The sequence below is a fragment of the Panthera uncia genome, chromosome E3 (genome assembly GCF_023721935.1).
Source record: "Panthera uncia isolate 11264 chromosome E3, Puncia_PCG_1.0, whole genome shotgun sequence".
Classification (NCBI taxonomy): domain Eukaryota; kingdom Metazoa; phylum Chordata; class Mammalia; order Carnivora; family Felidae; genus Panthera; species Panthera uncia.
Genome location: NC_064815.1, coordinates 17,664,109 through 17,689,267, shown reverse-complemented (window position 1 = coordinate 17,689,267; position 25,159 = coordinate 17,664,109). Strand labels below are relative to the sequence as shown.

Below are 25,159 nucleotides of genomic sequence, written 5' to 3'. Positions count from 1 at the left end.
AAAGTATAACTTTTAATTACTTAGGGAGGCAGTTAAAGAAGGACATGAGAGAAAATTAGTGAAGGGTAGTTGGGTTTGGCATTTGCTTCAGGTACACTACTTGGCATATTACCCAAAACCCCAATAAGAGGAATGCTGAGTTCCTGGATCCTGCCCCAAATCCCTCTTCGGCCTCAGAGTTTTATTTTTGTTTTGCTTTTTAAAATTTGAATTAAAGCACACATAACATTTACCGTCTTAATTTTTTTTAATGTTTGTTTATTTTTGAGAGACAGAGCACAGGCAGGAGAGGAACAGAGAGAGAGGAAGACACAGAATCCGAAGCAGGCTACAGGCTCTAGCTGTCAGCACAGAGCCCAATGTGGGGCTCGAACCCATGAGCCGTGAGATCATGACCTGAACCGATGTCAGACGCCCAACCTGAGCCACCGAGGTGCCCCTACCGTTTTAATATTTTTAATGTACAGTTCAGTGGTGTTCAATATAGCCTCAGATGTTTAGAAGGAGCACAGAGCTAAGCATGAGCCTTAGATTCAGCCCACATGGACTTGAACTCCTGGCTCATCCTGTTACTATGTGGCCTTAGGCAAGTTACTTGGGCATTGGAGCCTCAGCCTTGTCATCTGCAAAGAGACACAGTATTGACTCCACAGCGTTGTGAGGCTGGAAGGAGGCCATGGGTATGAAGCCCTTGGCAGTGCTTGGCTCACAGAGTGCCTCAGTACATGTTAACCATTGTTATTCTAGAGCTTGGAATTCAGAATCAGAATCAGGTTGGGTTTCACTCACAAGGTCACATGGATACAGCTGGGTCCTAGATGTAGCTTCGGCTGAATCCTGAGCAGAGCCACCAGGTCGAGGGGTCTGTGAAGTGCTCCTGGCTTTCAGGACTGAGTAAGGGCTCTGCTCTCTGTTCTCTGGGGCTGCCTCTCCACTCCTCTGCATCACTCAGGGTTGGGGGAGTGGGGGTGCTGCTTCAGACATAGGACTGGACTGAAACTCGGTATCTATTGCTTCTCTGGGGCACTTTCTTACGGCACGTATATCCTCAGATATTACCAAATGCCTGCTATGTGCCAGGCAGTGTGCTAGCTGCTAGGGCAGTGCAAAGATAGATATGATTTGGACCCCTCCCTCAAAGATCTTATAACCTAAGGGGATAATACATGTGTGACTATGCCACTTACCCAGCTGGTAACTATTTCTTGATCATCTACCATGTGTATGTTGTATAACAGGCCCAGAGCGTGGCCTCCAGACATGCTGATGAGATGCATGGGTGGATGGAGCTGGTTACTTGGCTGGTTGTCAGGAAATGTTCCACACAGCAGGAGATCTGGCCAAGGACTTGCTGAATGGAATTTACTAACGGAGAGGGTGTGCGAAGATATGGTCCTCAGGTTCATTTGAGAGGACTTGAGGTCATTAGTCTGGCTGTATGTGAGGGTTCTTGTAGAGCCTTGAGTGGAAAGTTCAAATGGCTATAGGGTCCAAGAAAGAACAGGAAATGCATGGAGGCCGGGTGCTTACTCTTCTGTTGTCTTTACACATGAATGCCTCTTGGCTTACGATCCATTTGTGCACTTTTGATAGAGACACAAGAACCCATTACAGGAAAAACAGTGCAGCTGGTACTCGGGCTCAGAGACAGAGTGTACTTGGGGGTGGAGAGTGAAGCCCAGGGGCACAGTCCTATCTGAAAGGGGAACCCACTTCTCAATCTGAATCACTTGCTTAGTCTAAGAACATAAGCCAACAGTTTCCAGCTCTGCCGACGCATCAAAAGCTAGAAATCTGGTTGTTACTGTTTTTTAAATGAAATTTCCCAGTTTTAAGGTAAATAGCAACTCGAATTTTGTAAAGAAATTGCCCACCAGTTGAAATACGCTTTCAAATTGTAACTACCAGTCTGTAACTTCTAGTCCGGGAACCAAGAGAGAGATCAGGTTAGAAGGATGGGCTGAAGCCAAGTTTTAAGTGGCCTTGAATGTTGTGCTAAAGCGTTTTGATTTGAGCTTACAGACGGTTTTAGTTTTTGACCAAGAAAGTTCTTGGGACAGGGGCGTGGCTTGATGCAAGACCTTGGGGACCGGTGGGGTGTAGAGTGACCTATGAAATAAGAAAGAAGCATTCTGGATGTAAGGTGACTGCAGTAAGGCGCGTTTGCGACAATGAAGTTGAAAGATGGTGGCAGTGGGACTGGAAGGACAGAATGGACAATAAAAAGATGAAGTCTAAAAGGAGAGGATGCGGGCAGCGGAGGGGAGTGGCAGGAGAAAAGATGGCTCCAATGTGACCCACGTCTGCCTGCAGAAAGGGAAGGGCGGGCCAGGTCGGGTGCAGCTTGCTGAGATTACAGAAACCAGCCCGACGCTCCGCTCCACCGCGGAAGGGGTCGGGAGCGCAAGGGCCTAACCAGCACCGCGCAGTGCGGCTCCGCTCCGGGCCCGTCGAGCGCCTGGAACAAGCCGGTTTATGAAACAGGCCGTACAAGCGAGTCGCCTACGAAACGGGGATGATGCCTCCGGCTTCTCCGGGCGGCTGTGGGGATTGTGGAGAAGGCGGACGGGCCGGCACTCGGGAGGGGCGGAATGAGCGGAGGCTTTCTTACCCCGGGCTCTGCAAGGTTCGAGGTCCCTCGGGGGACCAAGCTGCCGGCCCTTCCAGGAGAACCGCCCGCCCGCCTCGTGCCTCCCCCGACCGGCCACCCGGCGGCCGCGTTCAGAGCCGCCGCCTCCCCTCCCGGCCCGGTGCGCCCCTGGGCTTGCGGCATCCGGCCCTCCCCGGCCCAGCGCGCGCGGCGGTCCTTTCCGGAACTCTCCGGGCAGGAGCGCCCGTCGGGGGTCCCCTCTCCGCCCCGAGGCCCCGGCCGAGCGCCGCGAGCCCGGAGCCGGCCTGTGGGATTCCCGGAGTCCGGCCGCGGCCGGAAGTGCGCTTTCCTCCCGCCCCCGGCGGGGCCGCTCTAGCAGCCCCGGGCGCCGGCGTCTCAGTGGGAATAACCCCTTCGGCCCCAGCCGGCCAAAGCCGCGTCTGGCGGCATCCGTCCCCTTCTGCCTGCGAAGCGCTGAGTTGTCTTGTGTTCTCCCCGACAACGGTTGGAGGATTCTCGTGCCCCTATCAAGAGGACAGCGCCCAGCTCGCTGGGTTCATGTGCCCTGGGCGAAGGTGCTGAGCCACCTCGGACAGGTTATTGAACCTCTCTGAGCCTCGGCTTTCCTATCTGTAAAAAAGCACCGTAACTACCTCAAAGGTTTGCTGTAAGGATTCAGTGAACATGTAAACGACCTAGGAGAGGGCCATTCGCATAACAAGTGCTCAGTAAATGTTAGTTGTCATTGTTTCGATTTTTACTACTACCTCTGGAAAACGGACAGGTATTAAGAGGGTCAGTTTTGTGGCACGAGAATGAAGAACATGATAGAAATGATACTAAGAGCTACTATTTATTGAGGGCCTTCTTTGTGCTAGGTTCCTTATACACCTATCTCTATAGCCTTAGGGCAATTCTGTGAAAGCAGTACTATTATTCCCATTTTATGGATGAAATTAGGAAATGGGTGGATGTCAGCGTCACATTTGAACTCAAGGCCCTTCTGACTCCAGAGTGCATGCCTTTCTTCTCCACACTGCAGCTCTGATTTTGGAAACTTTTTCTGGGAATTCTGAACTAAACCATCAAAGCCAATAGTGCTGTCAGACATGGATATCCCATTAGTCCAGAGCTGAGGAGGCTGTGCAAAACCACCTAACTCCTGCAACAGGCTGAAAATAATGAACAGTGCTGGGGTGCCTGAGTGGCTCAGTTGGTTGAGCATCTGACTTCCGCTCAGGTCATAATCTTGCAGTCCGTGAGTTCAAGCCCCGCGTCGGGCTGTGGGCTGACAGCTCGGAGCCTGGAGCCTGCTTCAAATTCTGTGTCTCCCTCTCTCTCTGCCCCTCCCCTGCTCATGCTCTGTCTCTCTCACTCCCAAAAAATGAATAAATGTTTAAAAAAAATAAAAAATAATAATAATAATGAACAGTGCTGCCCCAGTATAGACACTATCCTTGCTTAAAGAAAAGGATCTTGTGACCTTCCAAAGAAGCAAGTTGTAGGCATCCAAAGAAAGGCACTGAGTGTATGTACAAATTTTTTTAAATTTAATTTATTTTTTTATATTTTTAGTCATCTCTACACCCAACTTGGGGCTTGAACTCACAATCCCAAGATCAGGAGTTGCATGCTCTTCTGACTGAGCCAACCAAGTGCCCCTATTTTTTTAAGGATAAAACAAAACCATGTTTTCAGGTGCAAAAACAATTACCAAAGAGCCCAACCTTTGACACAACCTGTGGAAACCTCAGTGGCCAGTCAGACCGGCCATTTCTTCCTGCTTCCACTCTCAGGGTCCCTCTGGGCAGTTTCTAGTGGGCTCCAGCATTTAGTACTAAAGGTCTTTTGAGTTGGTGGAACCCTGGAGAATACAGTTATTTTGTCTTTGTCTTTCATTCCCTAGGGATTTAGCAACTCTGACAGTCATGCAGGAAGGCAGCCCCGGGGGTGGGGGTGGGGTGGGGTGCAGGCATGGAAGCTCTGAGGAAAAGGGCTGGCCGGCCACGGGAGATGAGGAACCAGAGAGTTTCTCACCTCCAGGCCCTTGGCCACGCTGCTCCCTCTACCTGGTTTAAGCTTTGAGCAGGCAGGACATTGTGCATCTTGTATTCTGCACCCTAGAAATGCCAAGAAAGCTTTGAGTTTTCCCAGAGTCATTCTGCAAGTTAGTGGTTTAGTCACAACAGGGCACCGGGTGTCTCACATAACAAACCCAAGGGCAGAATGTGGACTATGGGGCCACCCTGGTCTGATGACCATACACGCTTCCTCCAGTCTTACAACACAGGGTAGATGATTTTTAATCAGATTTCTTTTATGTTTTTCTTTTTCACTTCTTTTTATATTAAAAAAAAATTTTTTTTTTTGAGAGAGAGACAGAGCACGATTTGGGCAGGGGCAGAGAGACAGAGACAGAGTGGGAGACACAGAATCCAAACTAGGCTCCCAGGCTCCAAGCTGTCAGCACAGAGCCCAACACGTGGCTCGCACTCACGAACCATGAGATCATGACCTGAGCCGAAGTCGATGCTTAATCAACTGAGCCACCCAGGCGCCTCAACTTCTTTTTGTATTCTGAAAAAAAAAAATCATATGGTATAAAAAGACAAAAAGGAAAACAGGCTGTCCTCCTGCCTCTGCTTGTCCCCAGCCCCTTCCATCATCCCCTGAGCACTGTGACCAGTTTCTTGTGCGTCTTTCTAAAGATAGTCTATGCATATGCAAGTGTCTCCTTTCAGAAAAACACAAATATGGGGCGCCTGGGTGGTTCCGTTGATTAAGCATCTGACACTTGATCTTGGCCTCTTGATCTTGGCTCGGGTCATGATCTCAGGGTTCATGGACTCGAGTCCAGCATCAGGCTCTGCACTGGCAGAGCAGAGCCTGCTTGGGATTCTATCTCTCTCTCTCTGTCTCTCTCTCTGTCCCTTCCCCACTCACACTGTCTCTGTCTCTTTCAAACTAAATAAATATACGTAATAAAAATCACAAATATGACAACACGTTGTAGTCACTTGCTTTTCCCCCTACTTCTTTCATATAACAACATATCTTGGAGAATGTCTCATGTCAGTTTGTACATATCTGCTTCATTTTTTTTTCCCCCCACGGCTGCTGAGTATTTCATTATATGGATATGCCATAATTTATTTAGTCAACTTCCCTGTTAGTGGACATGTAGGTTATGTTCAGTCTTTTGTGATGGAAACAACACTTTGCTGAATATCACTGTGCACACCATGCCTGTAGGATCTAGAAGTAGACTTGTCAGGTCAAAGGGTGTACGCAATCTGAATTTTGATCAGGGTTGCCAAATTTTCCTTTTCCCAAAGAGGCAGTGCAGATATATGCTCTTACTAATAATGTTTGAGAGTGCCTCTTTCTTCCACACAGTCCATAAGCAAACTATATTTGCAAGCCTCTTAGGTTAAAAAAAGTATTTCATGGTTGTTTGTATTTGCATTATGAGATTTCTTTTGTAACAAACACTGGTAAGAGGGAATTGAAACCTACCACTGGAGGTGTAAAAATTTTTTAAAGTTTATTTATTTATTTTGATAGAGCGAGTAGAGGAGGGACAGAGAAAGAGGGAGAGAGAGAGAGAATCCCCAAGCAGGCTCCGCACTGTCAGCACAGAGCCCAATGTGGGGTTCAAACTCACAAACCATGAGATCGTGACTTGAGCCAAAGTTGGACACTTAATCGACTGAGCGACCCAGGTGCCCTGGAGGTGTAAAATTTTTAAAAAGCACTGTGCACCTTGAATTAATCCTCATCTCCTGATCTGACTTGGAGAAGGAAAAAGAAAATGTGCCAATGAACGCTTTAAGCCACGTGACCCATTGAAGAAAAGACACAAAATCTGGAGACAAATGAAGTCTTAGTTTTCAAAACAAGAGAAACATACTAATAATACAAACCAAAGGCCAGAAAACTTGATGTTTAACTCAACGGGAATCTTAAATCAGACCATTAAACAGATGATTGGTAAGGCGAGGGGAAGAATAAGGGTCTGGAGTCCTAAGGACTGCATTAAATCACAGCTTTTACTAGCAGGGTGACCATGGGCAAGTAATTTCATGTATCTCTGAACTTCTATTTCATCAGCATAAAGTCGAGGGAGAAATAGCCACCGGCGGAGTTATTGCAAAAAGTTTAAAATAACTCACATCAAATGCTTGACACGAGAGATATTCATTAAAATGGAAGGAAGAAGGTCAAATCCAAGCCCTGTGGGGCTACAGGCCCTAGACCCCTGAGCAAAAGGAAGATCACCTGGACACAGAACAGCTGGAAGCAGGCAGAGCTTGATCGCCCCTGTAAAAAGCAGGCTTGTCCAAACCTAGTGGTCAGATCTCAAGGGTGAAAAACCAAACAAACGGCAAAACCTCCACGTATTATCCCCCTTACGATAATGTGAAACAGAGCCATCTTCTTGCCAGTTGTGTATTTCTAGGGCCACGGGGTTTCATTCTTTGTGAATGCCCGCTGGAGCTGGCTAGGAGAAGATAATATTGTGTATCTACCAACCCCCTAAAGCCAAAAGATACATGTCGTAGGTAATCCCTTTACTGGGATTGCTTAAAGTGGGATGTGTGATTTATAGCCGTGCCTTTAATTTTTTTAATGTTTATTCTTTTTTTGGGGGGGGGAGGGTAGAGACAGAGCAGGATCAGGGGAGGGGAGAGAGAGAGGGAGACATAGAATCTGAAGCAGGCTCCAGGCTCTGAACTGTTAGCACAGAGCCGGACTCGGGGCTGGAACTTACAAACTGCGAGATCATGACCTGAGCCACCCAGGCGCCCCGTTAACAGTGGCTTTAAAAGCTGGACTGGCTGAATTTATGAACTTTGCACAACCATGAAATATCTCCTACACCACTGGGGCTTGGTTTCTTCATCTGTCTCTGTGTTGGACTGGATTCAGAATTAGGGGATGGGGTTGAAGATATGGTCCTCTGCATCGCAAAATGTCATTTTGATGAGGACTCACAGAACTTTCTCCTAAGCCTCACATGGACTATGTACCCATATGCTTGGATCTCTAGAAAACTCAGCAAATCTGTAACACTTGTAGCAATAGCCTTATGTCATGTGTTTTCTTACCCACCTGGATTCATGTCATCATTCTCTCCTTTATACTCCCTTTGGCTTTGTTTGTTTGTTTGTTTTTTGTCTTGTTAATGACATTTACTACTTCCGCTACTATCAGTGATCATAGCCAATGTTGAGCAGCTGTGAGTCTTTTTTTTTTTTAAGTTTTTTTTTTTAAGGTTTTTGTTCTGTTTTTTAGAGAGAGAGTGCAGGAGGGGCAGAGTGAGAAGGAGAGAGACAGAATCCTAAGCAGACTCCTCATTGCCAGTATGGAGCCTGAGGGGGAGCTCGAACTCACAAACCATGAGATCATGACCTGAGCCAAAATCAAGAGTCAGAGGCTTAACCAACTGACTGAGCCATCCAGGCACCCCAGGGGCTGTGAGTCTTACTAGATGCCAGGCACCTGTCATAGAATATGTGGCTATCTATAAATGCCTCAGGTCCTTTTCAAAACCAAACAAGGTATAAATAAAGAAACAAACACAACTGCCAGATCCCCTCATCTCCTTTATGGTAGCCACTTAAAAATGTCTTTTTAAATTTTAATTAAACTGGGTTTCACGCCCCACATGGAGCCCAACACGGGCTTGAAGTTATGACCCTGAGATCAGGACCCGAGTTGTGATCAGATGCGCTTAAGGGCGCCTGGGAGGCTGGGTTGGTTAAGTGTCTGACTCTTGATACTGGCTTAGGTCATGATCTCACTGGTGATGGGATCGATCCCCGTGTGGGATCAAGACCCACGTTGGGCTCTGTGCTGACAGCGTGGAGTCTGCTTGGGATTCTCTCTCCCTCTCTCTCTCTCTAAATAAATAAATATAAACTAAAAAAAAAAAAAATCACCCAGGTGCCCCAAAGGTATCTTTTTAATATCTGAGGCCGTATATATTAGAGAAAGGCTGTCCATCTTTGACTTCATGGTCCTCTTTATGGACCTTTATTTGTAAATGAACAAATCTACAAAGCAAAACAAAACCTCTTAGTAATCAGAAGCCATTATTCAAGTGTTAATAACCTTAAAAAACTCACACCCTAAGAGCCTGTGAGGAAAGCAGGGAAGGCTAGAAGGCCACAGAGAACTGCAGTCCCAGAATAGTCTTGCCTCCTTTACACAGTGAAAACAAGAATAGGGACTGAGTGCTCCCTCATGCCGGGCCCTGGTCTAAGGCTTGTCATGTGTTAATGCGTTAATCCTCACACCCACCCTATTATGTAGGAATTGTTTTCTATGGTTATAAGGTTACTAGGTTCACAGACGATGGAAATTTTCTAGATTTCATTTATATGGATTTCAGCAAGGCATGGAATCAAATCTCTTCTCACATCCTTGAGACAAGATAGATATAGTCTGGAAATCCTGCATTTGGAGTCACAACTAATTACAAGATTATGCACCACCAAAGCCAGGGAAATGCTCATAGATTTGACCCACTGTTTCTTTTTCTGGGACTGTCTTTTAAGAAAATGATCGAAATTTCGGAGATATACTCTCAGAGATGTTCACCAAATTTTATTTGTAAGAGCAAAAACTAAAGGCAGTGTAAATATTCGACAACAGGGCAATGACTCAGAAAAATATGGTGTATCTAGCAGGAATCATACAAACAGCCATTAAATTTTTTTTTTTAATTTTTGAACGTTTATTCATTTTTGAGAGACAGAGAGAGACAGAGCGTGAGAGGGGGAGGGACAGAGAGAGAGAGGGACACAGAATCTGAGAATCTGAAGCAGGCTCCAGGCAGGCTCTGAGCTGTCAGCACAGAGCCCGACACGGGGCCCAAACTCATAGACTGTGAGATCATGACCTGAGCCGAAGTCAGATGCTTAACCGACTAAGCTGCCCAGGCACCCCTAGACAGCCATTAAAATTTTGGCTGGGAAGACATTAAAGCACCAAAAACATAGAACTAAGTTTTTAAAAAAAGCTTAGAAAAAATATATAGGAAGGAAATACAGCAAGGGGCAAAAATAATTGAACTGGGAGCAGATGAAAAATGAGTAATTTCGCTTTTTAATATGTTAATTAGTATGGTTATGTTATTTTTTATTTTATTATTTTTTTAAAAGTAGGCTCCTTGCCCAATGTGAGGCTCGAACTCATGACACTGAGATCAAGAGTTGCATGCTCTACTGACTGAGCCAGCCAGGCGCCCCTACTTACATTATTTTTGTTAAAATTTTTTATTTAATGTTTATTCATTTTTGAGAGAGAGAAAGAGAGACAGAGCATGAGCAGGGAAGGGGCAGAGAGAGGGGGAGACACAGAATCCGAAGCAGGCTCCAGGCTCTGAGCTGTCAGCACAGAGCCTGATGCGGGGCTCGAACCCAAGAACCATGAGATCATGACCTGAACCAAAGTCAGACGCTCAACCGACTGAGCCACCCAGGTGCCCTTATATTATTTTTCTAGTACAAAAAAAAAAAAAAAAGTATTTAAGCCAAAGGTGAAAGCTAAAGCTAACTACTGGGGGAAAAAACGAACAGTCAGTATGTACACACACTTCATTCAATCTTCACACTCTTTGGAGCGGTCGTTTCCCTATTTTACAGCTGAGGAAACAGAGATTCGGAGAAGGTCCGGTGATTAGAACAAGGTCTCACAGTTGAATGTGGCAGAAACAAGAATTGAAACAAAGTCTGACTGGCTTTCGAGTTCGTCGGCTTTCACTACCAGGTTTCTCACCATATGGGACAGCTGCCAATCTATGGTACCTTCGGGTGATTTACGGATGGGTGCCCCCTCGGGACAGACGGGCTGCTGAAAGTTTCCTTCTCTGGGCAGGCAGCCTCTACAACATGGCCTTTGGCTTTTGGATGAAGCCAGGGTTGAAATGCGATCATACCTGTCCCCGTCCGGCGCCTTTGTGTACAACGTAACCTGTACCAGCGCCCGGGGCAGCATGCAAGGTGGTGCCCAGGTGCTGGGACAGCCCCGGGAGAAAGGTGGCCCCCCCTGTTCTCCTTCAGGCCCTTTGATTCCACCCAGGGGAGAGTCTCATCTTGGTACTAGGCCTTTATCCCCTCTCAGCTCTCTCTGTGCCTCCGCCTCTGGCACCTTCTCACATACACACAAAAGGAACCCCTTAGGGGCATCAGTTAAGTCTCTGTGGCTCGGGTCATGGTCCCGCAGTTTGTGAGTCCGAGCCCCACACCCGGCTCTGTGCTGACAGTTTAGATCCTCGACCCTGCTTTGGATTCTGTGTCTCCCCCTCTCTCTCTGCCCCTCCCCCCCTCAAAAATAAATAAACCTTACAAAATAAAACAGAAACAATGCAAAAACTGAGTCCCTTAGACCCAAAGTCCTCACCTAATTATGCAACAATATATCAATGGTATTTATTAACATAATTTAATATTGATTGAATTTTGTACTGTAAAATTCACATAACATTTATAATTTCAACCATTTTGAGGTATGCAATTCAGTGACATCTAGTACATTCACACTGATGTGCAACCATCACCTCTATCTAGTTCCAGAACATTCTCATCACCGCAAAGGAAATATTGTACCCATTAAGGTGCCACTCCCCAATCCTCCTTCCCCCCACTCCTGGCAACCATTAATCTGCTTTGTGTCTCCATGGATTCGCCTGTTCTGGATACTTCATAGAAACGGAATCATAAAATATGCAGCCTTGTGTATCTAGTTCCTTTCACTTAGCATAATGTTTTCAAGATTCTTCCGTGTTGTAGGACATATCAGTAATTTATTCCTTTGTATGGCTTAATTCATTGTATGAATAGACACCACATTTTGTTTATCTGTTGGACACTTGGGTTGTTTCCGCTTTTTGGCTATTATGAATGGTGTTGCTATGCGCATTTGTATATAAGTTCTGATGTGGACCTATGTTTTCATTTCTCTTGGGTACAGACGTGGAACTGCTGATAGTTCTACGTTTAACTTTTTGCGGACCACTAAATTGTTTTCCACAGTGGCTGCGCCATTTTCCGTTCCCACTGGCAGTATATGAGGGTTCAATTGCTCCACCTCCTCTCCAACACCGGTTACTCTCAGGTTCCTAGAAAATATTATTATTATGACTGTTCTTGTGGGTGCGAAGTAGGATCTCATTGTGGTTTTGATTTGCATTTCCCTCATAGCCAGCGATGTTGAGCATCTGTTCATGCGCTTGTTGGCCATCTGTAGATCTTCTCTGGAGAATGTGCAAGTTATTTGCCCATTTTTTAATTGAGTTGTTTGTCTTTATTGTTGAGTTGTTACAGTTCTTTATATATGCTGGATATAAGTCCCTTATCAGATACATGGTTTGCTAATGTTTCCTCTCCCATTCTGTTGTTGTCTTCACTTTCTTGATAGTTTCCTTTAATGTACAATATGTTTAAATTTTGGTGAAGTCCAATTTACCTATTTTTTCTTTTGTTGCTTGTATTTTTGGTGTCATATCAAGAAACCATTGTCAAATCCAAAGTCATGAAGATTTACCCCTAAGTTTTCTTCTAAAAGTTTTCCAGTGTTAGGTCTTTGAACCATTTGGAGTTACTTTTGCATTGCATTCATTTTTACACTTACGATTTATAAGGAGCAATTTCCTAGTCATCACACTGACATTGAGTTTCCTTCTCAGATATTTTTCTTTCAGTGAAGGAAAATGCACTGAACAGAGGAAAAATATCAAATAAATAACAGTGCAGGGGGTACCCGGATGTGGCCAAGATGGCGGGTAAAACATAGGAATCCCTGCAGTCAGATTGTGACAAAAGGTGAGGGAGGTTCTCTAGGAGACACTGTAGTTCGGGAAGGAAGGGGTAGGATTTAGCTGGATTTTGAAAAAGGGAAGCCCCAGACCCGGAGTCAGAAAATCCAAGACCTACAGATCCCAAGTTCTCACAGTTGCTCTGTGACTGGAACATGTTAACTGACCTGTCTGAAGTCCGAATGTTCCCTTATGAGTAAAAAAAAAAAAAAAAAAGGGTGAGAATAACTGCCTTGTATCAAGAGAAACAAATTCTTTAATGTGAATGAGAGTACACGTTATAAAACAGTCAATGGGGGTGGATATCAGGGCCGAGACTCACGTTGGCTGGCATTTGAACAGGACCCTGAGGACAGGTGAGACTTGCCCCTGTGGAGAGAGAAGGGGAAGCATTCTAGAGAAGGCTGGGGTGGAGCCTATGACCCAGTGTGTCGGTGGGATCACATTAGAGGGCTCTGAGAAAGGAGGCAGAAAGGCTGGTTTCAGACGGGACCCAACGCTCTGGGGGTTTGGGGCTTCATTTTTCCAGCCACAAGTCTAGGTTCCCTAGGGTGTGGCAATGGTGGAATCAGGCTTCAAGTGTTTGAGAGCTTACTGATTTAAGTGTTGTAACCTTGTGTGACAATATAATCCTCTCCTCCATCTGTCTTCAATCTCCTTTCCCATGCTTAGGCTACAGTAGAGCATCTGTTCCAAGGGTGCTGGAGACCTCTCTGGAAGGTTAGCCCACGTGTCACATATGGGTAGGAAATCATTTGAATTTGATTTAACGTGACTTGGATCAGGACAAACCTGAAAAGGAAATCAACGTGTTGTTTTAACCCCACGATCTCCATTCCAACCTTATACTCAATATTTACCGTTTAAAAAGTGATTTTGAGGGGGGTCTGGCTGGCTCAGTCAAAAGAGTGTGCAACTCTTGATCTCAGGGTCAAGCCCCATGTTGGGTATAGAGATTACTTAAAATAAATAAATAAATAAACTTAAAAAAATAAAAATGCATCCTTAAACAAAATAATATATATTCTGCAAGAATTATAATTATAATAAATAAACAAATAAATAGTAAAAAGTGATTTTTAAAAATTGGAAATCATCAAACAGAACCAAGAATCCAAAGGTAAGCCTTCCTCTTACCCCAGATCCTCAGTCCTCCTGCCCAGAAACCACTATCGTTTATAGGCACATATGTATCCTCCTCAAATAGTCAAACATACACAAAAGCATTTCAGAGAGTAATACCCTTACCATTGAGAACATTTGATCGTGTCATTTTGCAGATGAGATAACTGAGGCCCAGAATTGTGATGACTAGAGCTATTTCAGCTCATACCTTCATGCAGATACTTGGTAACAAAACTGTATACATATATTTATGTGCTTTTATTTTTTATTTATTTAAAAAAATTTTTTAAGCAGGCCCCGTGCCTAACACGGGGCTTGAACTCACAACCCTGAGATCAAGAGTAGCATGCTCTACCGACTGAGCTAGCCAGGTGCCCATATTTACTTTTATTTGTATTTAAATTATATATATCTACATTTACTTACCCAACTATATATGTGGTTTCCTATAGCTTAATCAAAGTTATTGTCAAAATATAAAAATCTATTGGGGCACCTGGGTGGCTCAGTTGGTTAAGTGTCCAACTTTAGCTCAGGTCATTATCTCGAGGTCTGTGGGTTTTGAGCCCCGTGTTGTCTGTGCTCCAGCTCAGAGCCTGGAGCCTGCTTCAGATTCTGTGTCTCCCTCTCTCTCTGCCCCTTCCCCACTCACACTCTGCCTCTCTCTCTCTCAAAAATAAATAAACATTAAAAAACATAAACAAAAATAAAAATATAAAAGTTCTTAATTTTCAAAAATTAAAAAAAACAAACAAAGCCCGCTATTGATCATGAGGCCGGAGGAGAGGCATTCTGAGGGTGAACAAAGCGATGCTTTTCAGAAGAACCGTGGGGGACCAGGTGGGTGGGAAGAAGCCAGGGGGACAGGAGGCTGGAGAACCTGTCAGAAGTCACTGTGGTAATTCAGGGATGAGAACCAGGGGGTGACAGTGGCCTGGGGCAGGGGGGACAGAAGAAGTGGGCAGAGTCAGCAGGGGTGCCGTATGCCTGAGGACCTACTGAGGAACGGGGTTCGCAGGACGGCCCTTCAGACCTTGGGGAGCAGATGACTAGGTATCGTGTAGAGAAATGGAGCTGGTGAATCTGGACAACTGTGACGTGGACAGGGCTGGCAGGCAAATGGAGAGAAAGAGCAAGCCTGCAATGACAGGAACAGGGCTAGCCACTGACACGAATGATTTTTGGTACTGACCACGTTGAGCTGGAGATTTTTGAGGAAGAGAACATAAGGGAAGGTTGTGGCTCTGAGCCTTAGGGACATGGTGGTTAGGAGGCACCAGGAGGGTAGGACTTGATGGGAGCAGCCTTAGGGAGCCGCTGTAGGTTCTTGAGCAGAGGATTGACTGATCCTGGCATCTCAGAGGTAGAAGGGATCTCCTAGCCCTGGGACCCTGCTCTTGTTCCACATTTGAGTTCCACACTCATAAAAAAGCAGCCCCCAGTACACCCTGTGGGCGTGCACATCTCCAGGGAAGAAGCATTTCCTGCTGGCATCTGCCGGAGCCTCCCCTGCCGTCCTACTGAGCAGCCTTCTCAGCTCCACACTCTCAGCCTGAGAGTGGCCCCCTCCGTACAGCAGATGGTTGGAGCCTCTGCTCAAGGCCCCGGGTCGTCCCAAGTTACACACTCCCTGTGTCTCTCAGGACACGGTTTCCAGGCTCCTGATTCTCCTTCCTGCCGGGCAGAGGGCTGTGCGCTCTGACGAGAAAGAAGGAGGCAGCCCTGGCTAGAGTTGATCACCTCTGAATTCTTGTATCATCTCATTTACCCCTCCCGTCCCTTTGGGAACCAAGGCCCATCTTTCTAAGGAAGAAGCCAAATCCCCAAGAGACAAAGTGATTGCCCAAGACCACAATGAGCGGTGAGGACAGAGCAGGGTGGGGACCAGGGTCCGCCTCTAGGACCTCACTGTTCTCACAGCAACTTGGACCTTGGGATACAAGGGCGTGCGTTCAGGGGCCATGTGGAAGGCTACTGAGCCCTGACCGAGAACAACATGGTGGTGGGCTGTCCATGAAAGGCAAAGGGGGGTAGGTATCATCCTCCTCTTTCTAGGAGTTCCCCTGCCAGGAGGGTCTCCTTTCGGGCCGCTGTGCCAGCTGCCTGTAAGTAACAGGACAGCATACTGTCACCTACAGTCAGAGCACCTTTTGCTTTCCTAGGAGCAGGACAAGCAAACTGTTGCTGGAGGAGGACGGCTTGGACTGACCAGGTGTGCTCCACCCTGCAGATTCCTCTCTTCAGCTCCTGGAGCAAGATGAGGGAGAGGACAGCAGGGCTGATTGGTTCCAGACACACCTGAGCCATTCGGAGAGTTGTGGTTAGGGGCCATGTGACCCTAGAGTCAGCATGCTTAGGTGTGAAACCAGCTCTGTCCCTCGTAAGCTATGTGCAAGTGATTTCCTCTATCCTTGGGCTGATAATACTGGTTTCATGAGTTGTGAAGTTTCATGGAGCCCTTGGGATAGGTCTGGCGTGCAGTAAATACTCAATGAACGTAACTACTCAGAGGACATCATCCTTGGATTTATTACTCTAAACCTGGCGGACATAGACCAAGGGGTACAGAATCAGTACCTACAGTCAAATGGGTGTTGGAGCATCCACAATGGATGATCACTGATAAACTGAGACCACCTCTCAGCTTCATGGTTGGAGTCACAATAGGAGCCACAGGGACTGACAAACTAGAAAGCCCGTGGCCTTGTAAGGAAGGAAGCTACTGCCCAGCCAGTTGCTGTCATGTGAAAATTTGGGTCTTGTTGCCATATCTTTGGATTTTCCAAAGAAGTGGGAAATTTGGATTTGTATATGAAATGTACTGATTTTTAAACTTGTTGGGTTTTTTTAAGTCATGTATTTATTTTGAGAGACAGAGCAATTGGTGAGGAGCACAAAAAGAGGGAGAGGGAGAGGGAGAGGGAGAGAGAGGGAGAGGGAGAGGGAGGGAGGGAGAGAGAGAGAGAGAGAGAGAGAGAGAGAGAGAATCCCGAGCAGGCTCCACACCATCAGTGCAGACAGAGACTGACGCAGTGGCTGGAACCCATGAATCGCGAGATCATGACCTGAGCCGAAGTCAAGAGTCGGATGCTCAACCGACTGAGCCACCCAGGTGTCCCTAAAAGTACTAATTTCTAAAAGTGGCAATTAATTTGGTTTAAAAACCGCACACATAACAAAAAGGGTGTAGGCCAATTTAAACTCTTCTGTGAGCCTCCAGGGCACGGCTTTCCCATAAACTCACCGCCCCCCCAGGCCAGGTCAGGCTTCTGCAGCCCTTGGAGGGGAGGAGACGGTAGTGACGGTTGGATCTGCCCCGCAAGCCACTCAGATCCCAAATCCTCCTCTTCTGCACCTGTCTCAGAGCAAAGGTGTCTGAACTATGAATGAGATTGTGCAGCCAGAGCCCAGCTTTGCCCAACTTTGCCACATCTGACCCAGAAACAGCTGGAAGAGATGGGAGGATGACCATCCCACGTGTTGTGTGAATTGAGCACCTAGTACATGTCTGTCACTGTTCCAGGAGTTGGAGAGACAGCAGTGAGTCCAAGAGGCCAGCCCCTCCCCTGGTGGCACGGACATTAAGGTGCGTGCGCACAGGAGGGAGGCACAAGTACAGACAGACGCAAACATGCAAATGTTCCGTCAGGGGTGATGCATGCTGTGCTGCGAGAAACAGAGCAGGGAAAGGGAGACCAGGAGGGGCGAAGGCCCTGAGGTGAGAGTGAGGTGTCTGTCAAAGGTGATGGGAGCCAGAGATAAGATGCAGACATGCCTGAACGGAAGGTGCGTGAAGGAGTCAGCGCTGAGAAGTGAGCAGGGGCAGGGCCCAGTGGGGCTCTCTCTCCTGGTGACCACATTCTCTGAACCCCAGATGTAGGCCCAGAGGAGCTGCCGTCCTCTTTAGTGATTTCTGACATACAGTTTGTTCCCGTGCTCGCTCCCTCACATCCCTGGGCAGATAACCCTGTTCACACTCTCCTGTGAATCTTTTGTGTCTATAACATGCACACTATCAGATGTCTTCTTGAGGGTGGAAAGCCCGATTCTTGTTCGGCTCTGAGATCTCTCCACCTCTATGTTCCCCACAATACAAACGTGTGCAAGTGAAATAATGACCTGATCTTAAGCATGTTACCGCACTTCTCACATCTTAGTTTCTTTTGCTGCAAAATGGGAATAATCATGGACTGTGGTGAGGAGGGAGGAGATGAAGGCTTTAAAACCTGGGAGCCCAGGTAACCTGGGCCTTGGGAGGCCACTAGTGTTCTCAGGTTTTTAAAGGTCTCTCTAGCTATGAGCTATGAAAGGCCCTCCTTGGTCAGGGAATCCCCATTGACTTCCCTCCTGCCACTAGGGCAGCTAAGGGGGAAAGAAGCATGCTAGAAATCCCTCCTGGCTGCGCTTGTCCTTTCAGCCCAAATTCTTGTTGCCATGACTTATGATTTCATTTAAGCCATTTTTAGTCTGTAGGATGTTCCCTCCCACACCACAACCCAGGCTCATCTGAGCCCCATCCTTGGGTCTGAGTCCCAACAAAGGCAGGCCCAGGGGACAAGCAGCCACCAAATCCAAGATAGGGCTTTCTGGGAGTGGCTGGCAGAGTCCCTTGGAGATGGAGAGTGGCCAGCAATCTGGAGACCCCCACTGGCATCTGGGTTCCCCCGAGATTCTCCCGCTAGAGACAGAGAGAGGGGCGTCGCCTCGGCCACCTCCCCGCTCCCCGTCCTCTTTTTTTTTTTCCCAGGCTGCGGGAGGCGAAGGGTTAAATCCCATAGAGCTGATGCTCTGACTCCAGGCTAGAGGGGCCCGGGAAGCTGGGGTCACTTCCTGCTCCGTCCCAGTCACCCTGAACTGGTCCCCGGGTCCTCAGCCTGGGATCACCCCTTGAGAAGGACCCCAGAGTCCTCGGCGTCCAGCCCGCCCCCCGAGGCAGGGCATTCAAGGGGTTAAGTCCCCTGGGGCTGGATTCTGCCTTCCGGCCTTCCCCAGACCCCAGAGCCGTGAGTTGGGGACGCCTGGGTTCCTGGGGGGTGGCCCGGAGGGCCCGGGACGGCCGCCGGGAACAATGGGGCGCGGGAGGCGGGGGCGCGCGGGCCTGCGCCCCCTCCCCGCCCCGGGCGCCGGTGGGGTGGGGGCCGGGCCGGGGCCGCGAGGGGCCGAGGATTCTGGGAAGAGCGCGAGGGTCTGGCTGTGGGGGAGGGGAGGGAGGGCGTGAGCATTCTGGGAAGAGGGAATTGGGCCGCCGGCGGGCCGGGGCGCCGCGGAGCGCCGGAATCCTGGGGGCCCCGCGGGCAGGGGAGGCCGGGATGCCGGTCTCCGGCCCGGGAGCCGGAACAGGGTCGTGGGTACCGGCCCGAGCAGAAGTCCAGGGTCCGGGCTGGTGCGGGCGTTGGGGTGGGGGGGTGCCGGGGCCAGGGCGGCTGCATTCCCGCAGCTGCCTCCATGTCAGGGTCACCCTGGGCCGCTCTCCGCACCTCTGTGAGGCAGCCTCCTGCTTCTCTCCTTCCCTCTCTCCTTCCCTCCGCAGCTTGGCTGGAGCGGGGTCCAAGGCCGGTGCCCTGGGGTCTGGGCCTGGGTGGGCTCTCAGCACTTCTTGTCTCCCTTGGTGTTCCCACTTTCCTACTCCATGGCGGCCTTGGCTTTAACCCTTTCCCTTCTGCTCTGGACAGCTGAGCTTGAATTTCTCGGGACATTCAAGGTACATGAGCTCTTACCTGTCCTAGGCGAGCACAGCAGGCCTCTTCAGAATAGGCAGCCCCCAGCTCAGCGGAGGCTCCCTGCCTCCACCACTCCAAAGACACTTACAGATGGGGGAGGGGGCATCCTCATAGCCTACGTTGCTGCAGAGATGAAGAAATTAATTTACTTCCCAAAATCTAACTCCCATCCCTCCTGCTGCTGTTTGGCAGGGTCCAGCTAGCTCCTGCTTCACTTTGGTTGTCTCCCAGCTGCCTCCTCATGAGTCTTTGCCGCGTCTTCTTGCACCACTGCCCCCATACATGCAGTGCCCATCCCACACAGCCACTTAAAGCCCCGGGCCTCCCCAGGGACTCTGTTCAGGCTCTAAACATTGTGGGAACCTAGAATTTAGCTCCCGTGGCCTTATGCCCTCATCCTGGAATCCTATCACCCTTTTTGGAGTGATAGCTACCTATGTTTTACCTGGAGGCCACTCTGGACTCCTGTTCCTTTGCTGCCATCCCCTTGCAAATTGACCTTTAAAGGCATTAGGCCACCCAGGTTTTCCAGGAACAGGGGCATCTCATTCATCTCACCTTCATTCATTCAACAAAACTTAGCAAGCACCTCTTTATGTGTCAGGCACCGTCCTAGGCATGGGATACGGCACCAACAAAACAGAGCAAATGAAATAGAAGAAGGGGTGCCAGGATGGGCGTGATAATGGCAGGCTTCGGTGGGGAGTACTGTTTTGAGATCACAGGTGCAGACTGTCAGGCCTAGTCACTGGATTCAGCAAGTCACGGAAACCTCTTGGTCCTGGGAGTTTCTCTATCTCATGGCCAGCAGGTTCTGTCTGAGCTGTCTTCACCATCTCCTGCCAGCAGCCCACATTTATGAGTTTCACGTGACTCCCAAGGTCATCTCCCTCTCGGAGGCCAGGGCAAGCCAGACATAGAACCTTGCATTTCTGGTCTTAGTGCTGCCACTTCCCAGTCTGTGACCTTGGAGAAATCTCCCTGCGTGTTGATTTCCTGATCTGTAAAATGGACAACCTGATTCCTGGGGCCCCTAGCGGGCCTGTGGGGAGGATTGGGAGAGATAACAAGGACACCACAGACACCGTGTCAGCTGCTGGGCACCCTCCACACACCTGTCCCTCCTCCCTTTGCCTTTCCACTTCCCTCTCAAGGTCATTCCTGCTGAAGCCCCGATGGCTTTTAACTGCCACCACCGCCCCCCACCCCTCCTCCCCACCCCGGCTGCTCTCCCCCTCCCCGGCTGCTTGACTTTCTTTCTGTGTGGATAACAGATAACGGGAAAATGCCCCAGTGCTTTTGGAGAGCCCCTGTCCCCTCAGGGAAATCTGATTGCCTTTTTTTTTTTTTTTTTTTTTTTTTTTTAACTCTTCAAGTGTTGTGTTCCAGGCACTGTCAGTTCTCTGGGCTCATAAGGAAAGTTTATTGGTCCCAATTAGCAGCCCCATTAAGGAGGAAAATTAGAGTCTTAATGAGCTTCCTCTGATTAGCAAAATAACAGGTTTCCCAGCCTCTGGGCATCAGAGGGGTTGGGTGAGAGCCTCCTTCCCCTGTGGGTGTCAGATACTTCTCTAGCCCCCAGTCTGGGTTCAAAGGGTAATGGCTGATGAGCTTTTAATTACACTCCTAAACTCACCTACTGGCTTAGTTGTGCGCTGAAGATCTGGAGCAGGAGTCAGGCCTGCAGGAGTAGGGGGCCCACGGTGAGAACTGAGAACATGAGAACGGACGCCCAGAAAAATGGGGAGGTGGGAAGCTGAAGTTCACACAAGGAGTAATAAGGCCTGGGGCCGGCGGGTGAAGGAGTGGGGACTTGGGGAGTAAAGAAAAGCAGATGAACTCCATTGTGTGTTCCTCTCTCCACCCCCACCCCCACCCCTGCCCCCACCAGGGTCCCTGGAACACTGGGCAGTCCTGAGCTCTGGGATGGAGCCTGAGGCGGCGCTGTGGGGCCCAGATCTGCAGGGTCCTGAACAGAGCCCCAACGATGCTCACAGAGGTGAGGGGCACAAGAAGGGACTGCGGTCCTGACAAGACAGCGGCCCCAGTTCAGGGAGGGGCCCAGACTCTGGGGGAAACCCAGGGGAGGGAAGAGAGACCCGACCCCGCGTTCTGAAAGGAGATGGGGGCTGGAGACTCCCTTTCTCTCTGTAGGTGCCGAGAGTGGGAACGAAGAGGAGAGCCCTCAGCAGGAAAGTTCTGGGGAGGAGATCATCCTGGGAGATCCAGCTCAGAGTCCAGAATTCAAGGACCCATCAGAGATGCCCCTGGAGAGACCCTCCCAGGATCCCGCAGTCCCCGGGGACCCCCCGACCCCACCGGGTCACCCCAACCCTTTGGACCACCAGACCCCCCTGGACCCCCCCGCCCCCGAGGTAGTCCCTACCCCGTCTGACTGGACCAAGGCCTGTGAGGCCAGCTGGCAGTGGGGGACTCTGACCACGTGGAACAGTCCCCCGGTGGTCCCGGCCAACGAGCCCAGCCTGCGGGAGCTGGTGCAGGGTCGCCCCTCCGGGGCCGAGAAGCCCTACATCTGCAACGAGTGCGGCAAGAGCTTCAGCCAGTGGTCCAAGCTGCTGCGCCACCAGCGCATCCACACGGGCGAGCGGCCCAACACCTGCTCGGAGTGCGGCAAGAGCTTCACGCAGAGCTCGCACCTGGTGCAGCACCAGCGCACGCACACGGGCGAGAAGCCCTACAAGTGCCCCGACTGCGGCAAGTGCTTCAGCTGGAGCTCCAACCTGGTGCAGCACCAGCGCACGCACACGGGCGAGAAGCCCTACAAGTGCACGGAGTGCGAGAAGGCCTTCACCCAGAGCACCAACCTCATCAAGCACCAGCGCTCGCACACGGGCGAGAAGCCGTACAAGTGCGGCGAGTGCCGGCGGGCCTTCTACCGCAGCTCGGACCTCATTCAGCACCAGGCCACGCACACGGGCGAGAAGCCCTACAAGTGCCCCGAGTGCGGCAAGCGCTTCGGCCAGAACCACAACCTCCTCAAGCACCAGAAGATCCACGCCGGCGAGAAGCCCTACCGCTGCACCGAGTGCGGCAAGAGCTTCATCCAGAGCTCGGAGCTGACCCAGCACCAGCGCACGCACACCGGCGAGAAGCCCTACGAGTGCCTGGAGTGCGGCAAGAGCTTCGGCCACAGCTCCACCCTCATCAAGCACCAGCGGACTCACCTGCGCGAGGACCCCTTCAAGTGCCCGGTGTGCGGCAAGACCTTCACGCTGAGCGCCACGCTGCTGCGGCACCAGCGCACGCACACGGGCGAGCGGCCCTACAAGTGCCCCGAGTGCGGCAAGAGCTTCAGCGTCAGCTCCAATCTCATCAACCACCAGCGCATCCACCGCGGCGAACGGCCCTACATCTGCGCCGACTGCGGCAAGAGCTTCATCATGAGCTCCACCCTCATCCGCCACCAGCGCATCCACACGGGCGAGAAGCCCTACAAGTGCTCCGACTGCGGCAAGAGCTTCATCCGCAGCTCCCACCTCATCCAGCACCGACGCACGCACACGGGCGAGAAGCCCTACAAGTGCCCCGAGTGCGGCAAGAGCTTCAGCCAGAGCTCCAACCTCATCACCCATGTCCGCACCCACATGGATGAGAACCTGTTCGTGTGCTCCGACTGCGGGAAGGCCTTCCTGGAGGCGCACGAGCTGGAGCAGCATCGGGTGGTTCACGAGAGGGGCAAGACCCCAGCCCGGAGAGCTCAGGGCGACACCCTGCTGGGGTTGGGCGACCCTGCCCTGCTGACGCCACCCCCCGGAGCCAAACCACACAAGTGTCTTGTCTGCGGAAAGGGATTCAACGACGAGGGCATTTTCATGCAGCATCAGCGCATCCATATTGGAGAAAACCCCTACAAAAATTCAGATGGCCTCATCGCACACCCAGCCCCCAAGGCGCCTCAGTTCCGACCCCCCAGGCTCCCTTTCGGAGGGAATTCCTATCCAGGTGCTGCGGAGGGCAGAGCCGAACCCCCAGGACAGCCCTTTAAAATGCCTGAAGGGCAGGAGAGCTTTGGCCAAAGGCTGGGCCTGCTCTCCTCCAAGTCCTACATTTGTTCCCACTGTGGAGAAAGTTTTCTGGATCGGGCTGTGCTCCTCCAACATCAGCTCACCCACGGCAATGAAAAGCCCTTTCTCTTTCCTGATTATAGGATTGGTCTAGGGGAAGGGGCAGGGCCCAGTCCCTTCCTAAGTGGAAAGCCCTTTAAATGCCCTGAATGCAAAAAAAGCTTTGGCCTCAGCTCTGAGCTGCTGCTGCACCAGAAAGTGCATGCAGGTGGAAAACCCCAGAAGAGTCCAGAGCTGGGGAAGAGCTCTTCTGTCCTCCTGGAGCACCTCAGGAGCCCCCTGGGGGCCAGGCCCTACAGCTGCTCAGATTGTGGGGCCTCCTTTCTCGATCGCCTGGCGCTCGTCCGGCACCAGGAGACCCACACCCAAGAAAAGTCCCCCACCCCCGAGGAGCCCCTTCCAGAGCCAGCCACCCTGCCCACAAGCCAGGAAGATGAGGGAGAGGCCCCCACCCCCACAGGGAGCAGCAGCCATGGGGATGGGGAAAACCCCAAGACCCTCTCGGAAGAAAAGCCCTATTTGTGCCCTGAGTGTGGAGACGGCTTCGCAGAAGTCGCGGCCCTCCTCCTCCATAGGAGCTGCCACCCAGGGGTCACCTTGTGAAATGAGTCTGGAGACCAGGGGCCTCTCTCTCCTGAGAGGAACACTGGCTCTCCCCAGAAGTTATGTGGGGAAAGGAGGAAAACCCTATCAGATTGTAGAGAAACGGAGCATAAAGAACCCTGGGTATAAATAGTGCTTTTACATCAGTAATGAGAAACCCTATAAAATTGTTGGTGGGAACCACTTATAAGAGGCAGTAGAGAAAAACTGTTGGGTTAGAAACCCTATAAATATGTAGGAAAAAAAAAAAGCCCTTTAAGTCTGTAGCAGAAAAACCCTATAAACCATAGTGGATAAAAGCCCTATTAATTGTAGGAAGAGGTCCTAATATGTCTCTAGACAACCCTATAAAACTGTTATCAAAATCCTTGTGAAACTATAGGGTCGGGGAAGTGCAGGGAATCCAATGGCATTGACTCGAGAGGAGTGACCCTCAGAAGGTGTAGAAGAGCCTCCCATGAACTTGTTCCACAGTGTTCTCTCCCCCTGGAGTACGGGAGGGAGCCTCTCTCACCAGAAGACTTGGACAGTGACACTGAGGAAAACGCTCAGCTGGGGACTAGTGTGGGGAGAGGCGAAAAATAAGTGATGCGGAGCCCCCAGACCCTCAGAGAAGAAACGACCCAAGAAACTAGGAAGAGAAAGTCCAGCTTGCCGCACTGAGGGTTCCTTGGGATATGAGGCCAATCTTAGGTGATTGTGTGTTAGAGGAAGAGGCCCGTGGAATTCCTCATCGGGAAGAATCAAAAAATGGGGAAGGAAAAAAAAGTGATGGCGAGCCTTTTTAAAGGCTGAAATTTGGGGTGCATAGAAACTTTAAGAATACTGGGAAGCCACCGCAAAGATTGGGGGGCAGGAGGGAGATTTCTGTTCGTGCTTTGAGGAAAGCAAACCAAGGTGAAGCTGTGGATGGAACCCAGCCAGTTTGGGGCTGCCCAGTCCTCTCTGTTTCCGGGAGCTTGTTAAACTACAAGTGCAAGCAGATCCCAGCTCAGGCCGCCAGGGCTCCCCCCAGCCAGGCAGGATGGGGAACTTCTAGTCTGAGAGGCCTCCGGGGCTGGAGGTTCCCTCCTGCCCATTCTCAGGTCTCACTGTCAGGAGGTTTCTCCTGAAATCTAACTGCTACCAGGTCTCACTTCCTCGAATTCTGTCCTTAGTGGAGAGGGGGAACCGCTGCTAGTCGACCTCCAAAGAATAAAGCCCTTCAGAGACTCAA

General features: G+C 50.1%; 1 protein-coding gene across 1 annotated transcript; it reads left to right on the top strand.

Moving 5' to 3' along the window:
• Positions 1 to 782: 782 nt before the first annotated feature.
• ZNF629 (zinc finger protein 629) lies at positions 783 to 25,159 on the top strand. The gene is made up of 3 exons (XM_049638654.1): positions 783 to 894; positions 21,147 to 21,254; positions 21,410 to 25,159. The coding sequence occupies exons 2-3, from the start codon at positions 21,182 to 21,184 to the stop codon at positions 23,941 to 23,943; spliced, it is 2,607 nt and encodes an 868-aa protein (XP_049494611.1). The 5' UTR covers positions 783 to 894; positions 21,147 to 21,181; the 3' UTR covers positions 23,944 to 25,159.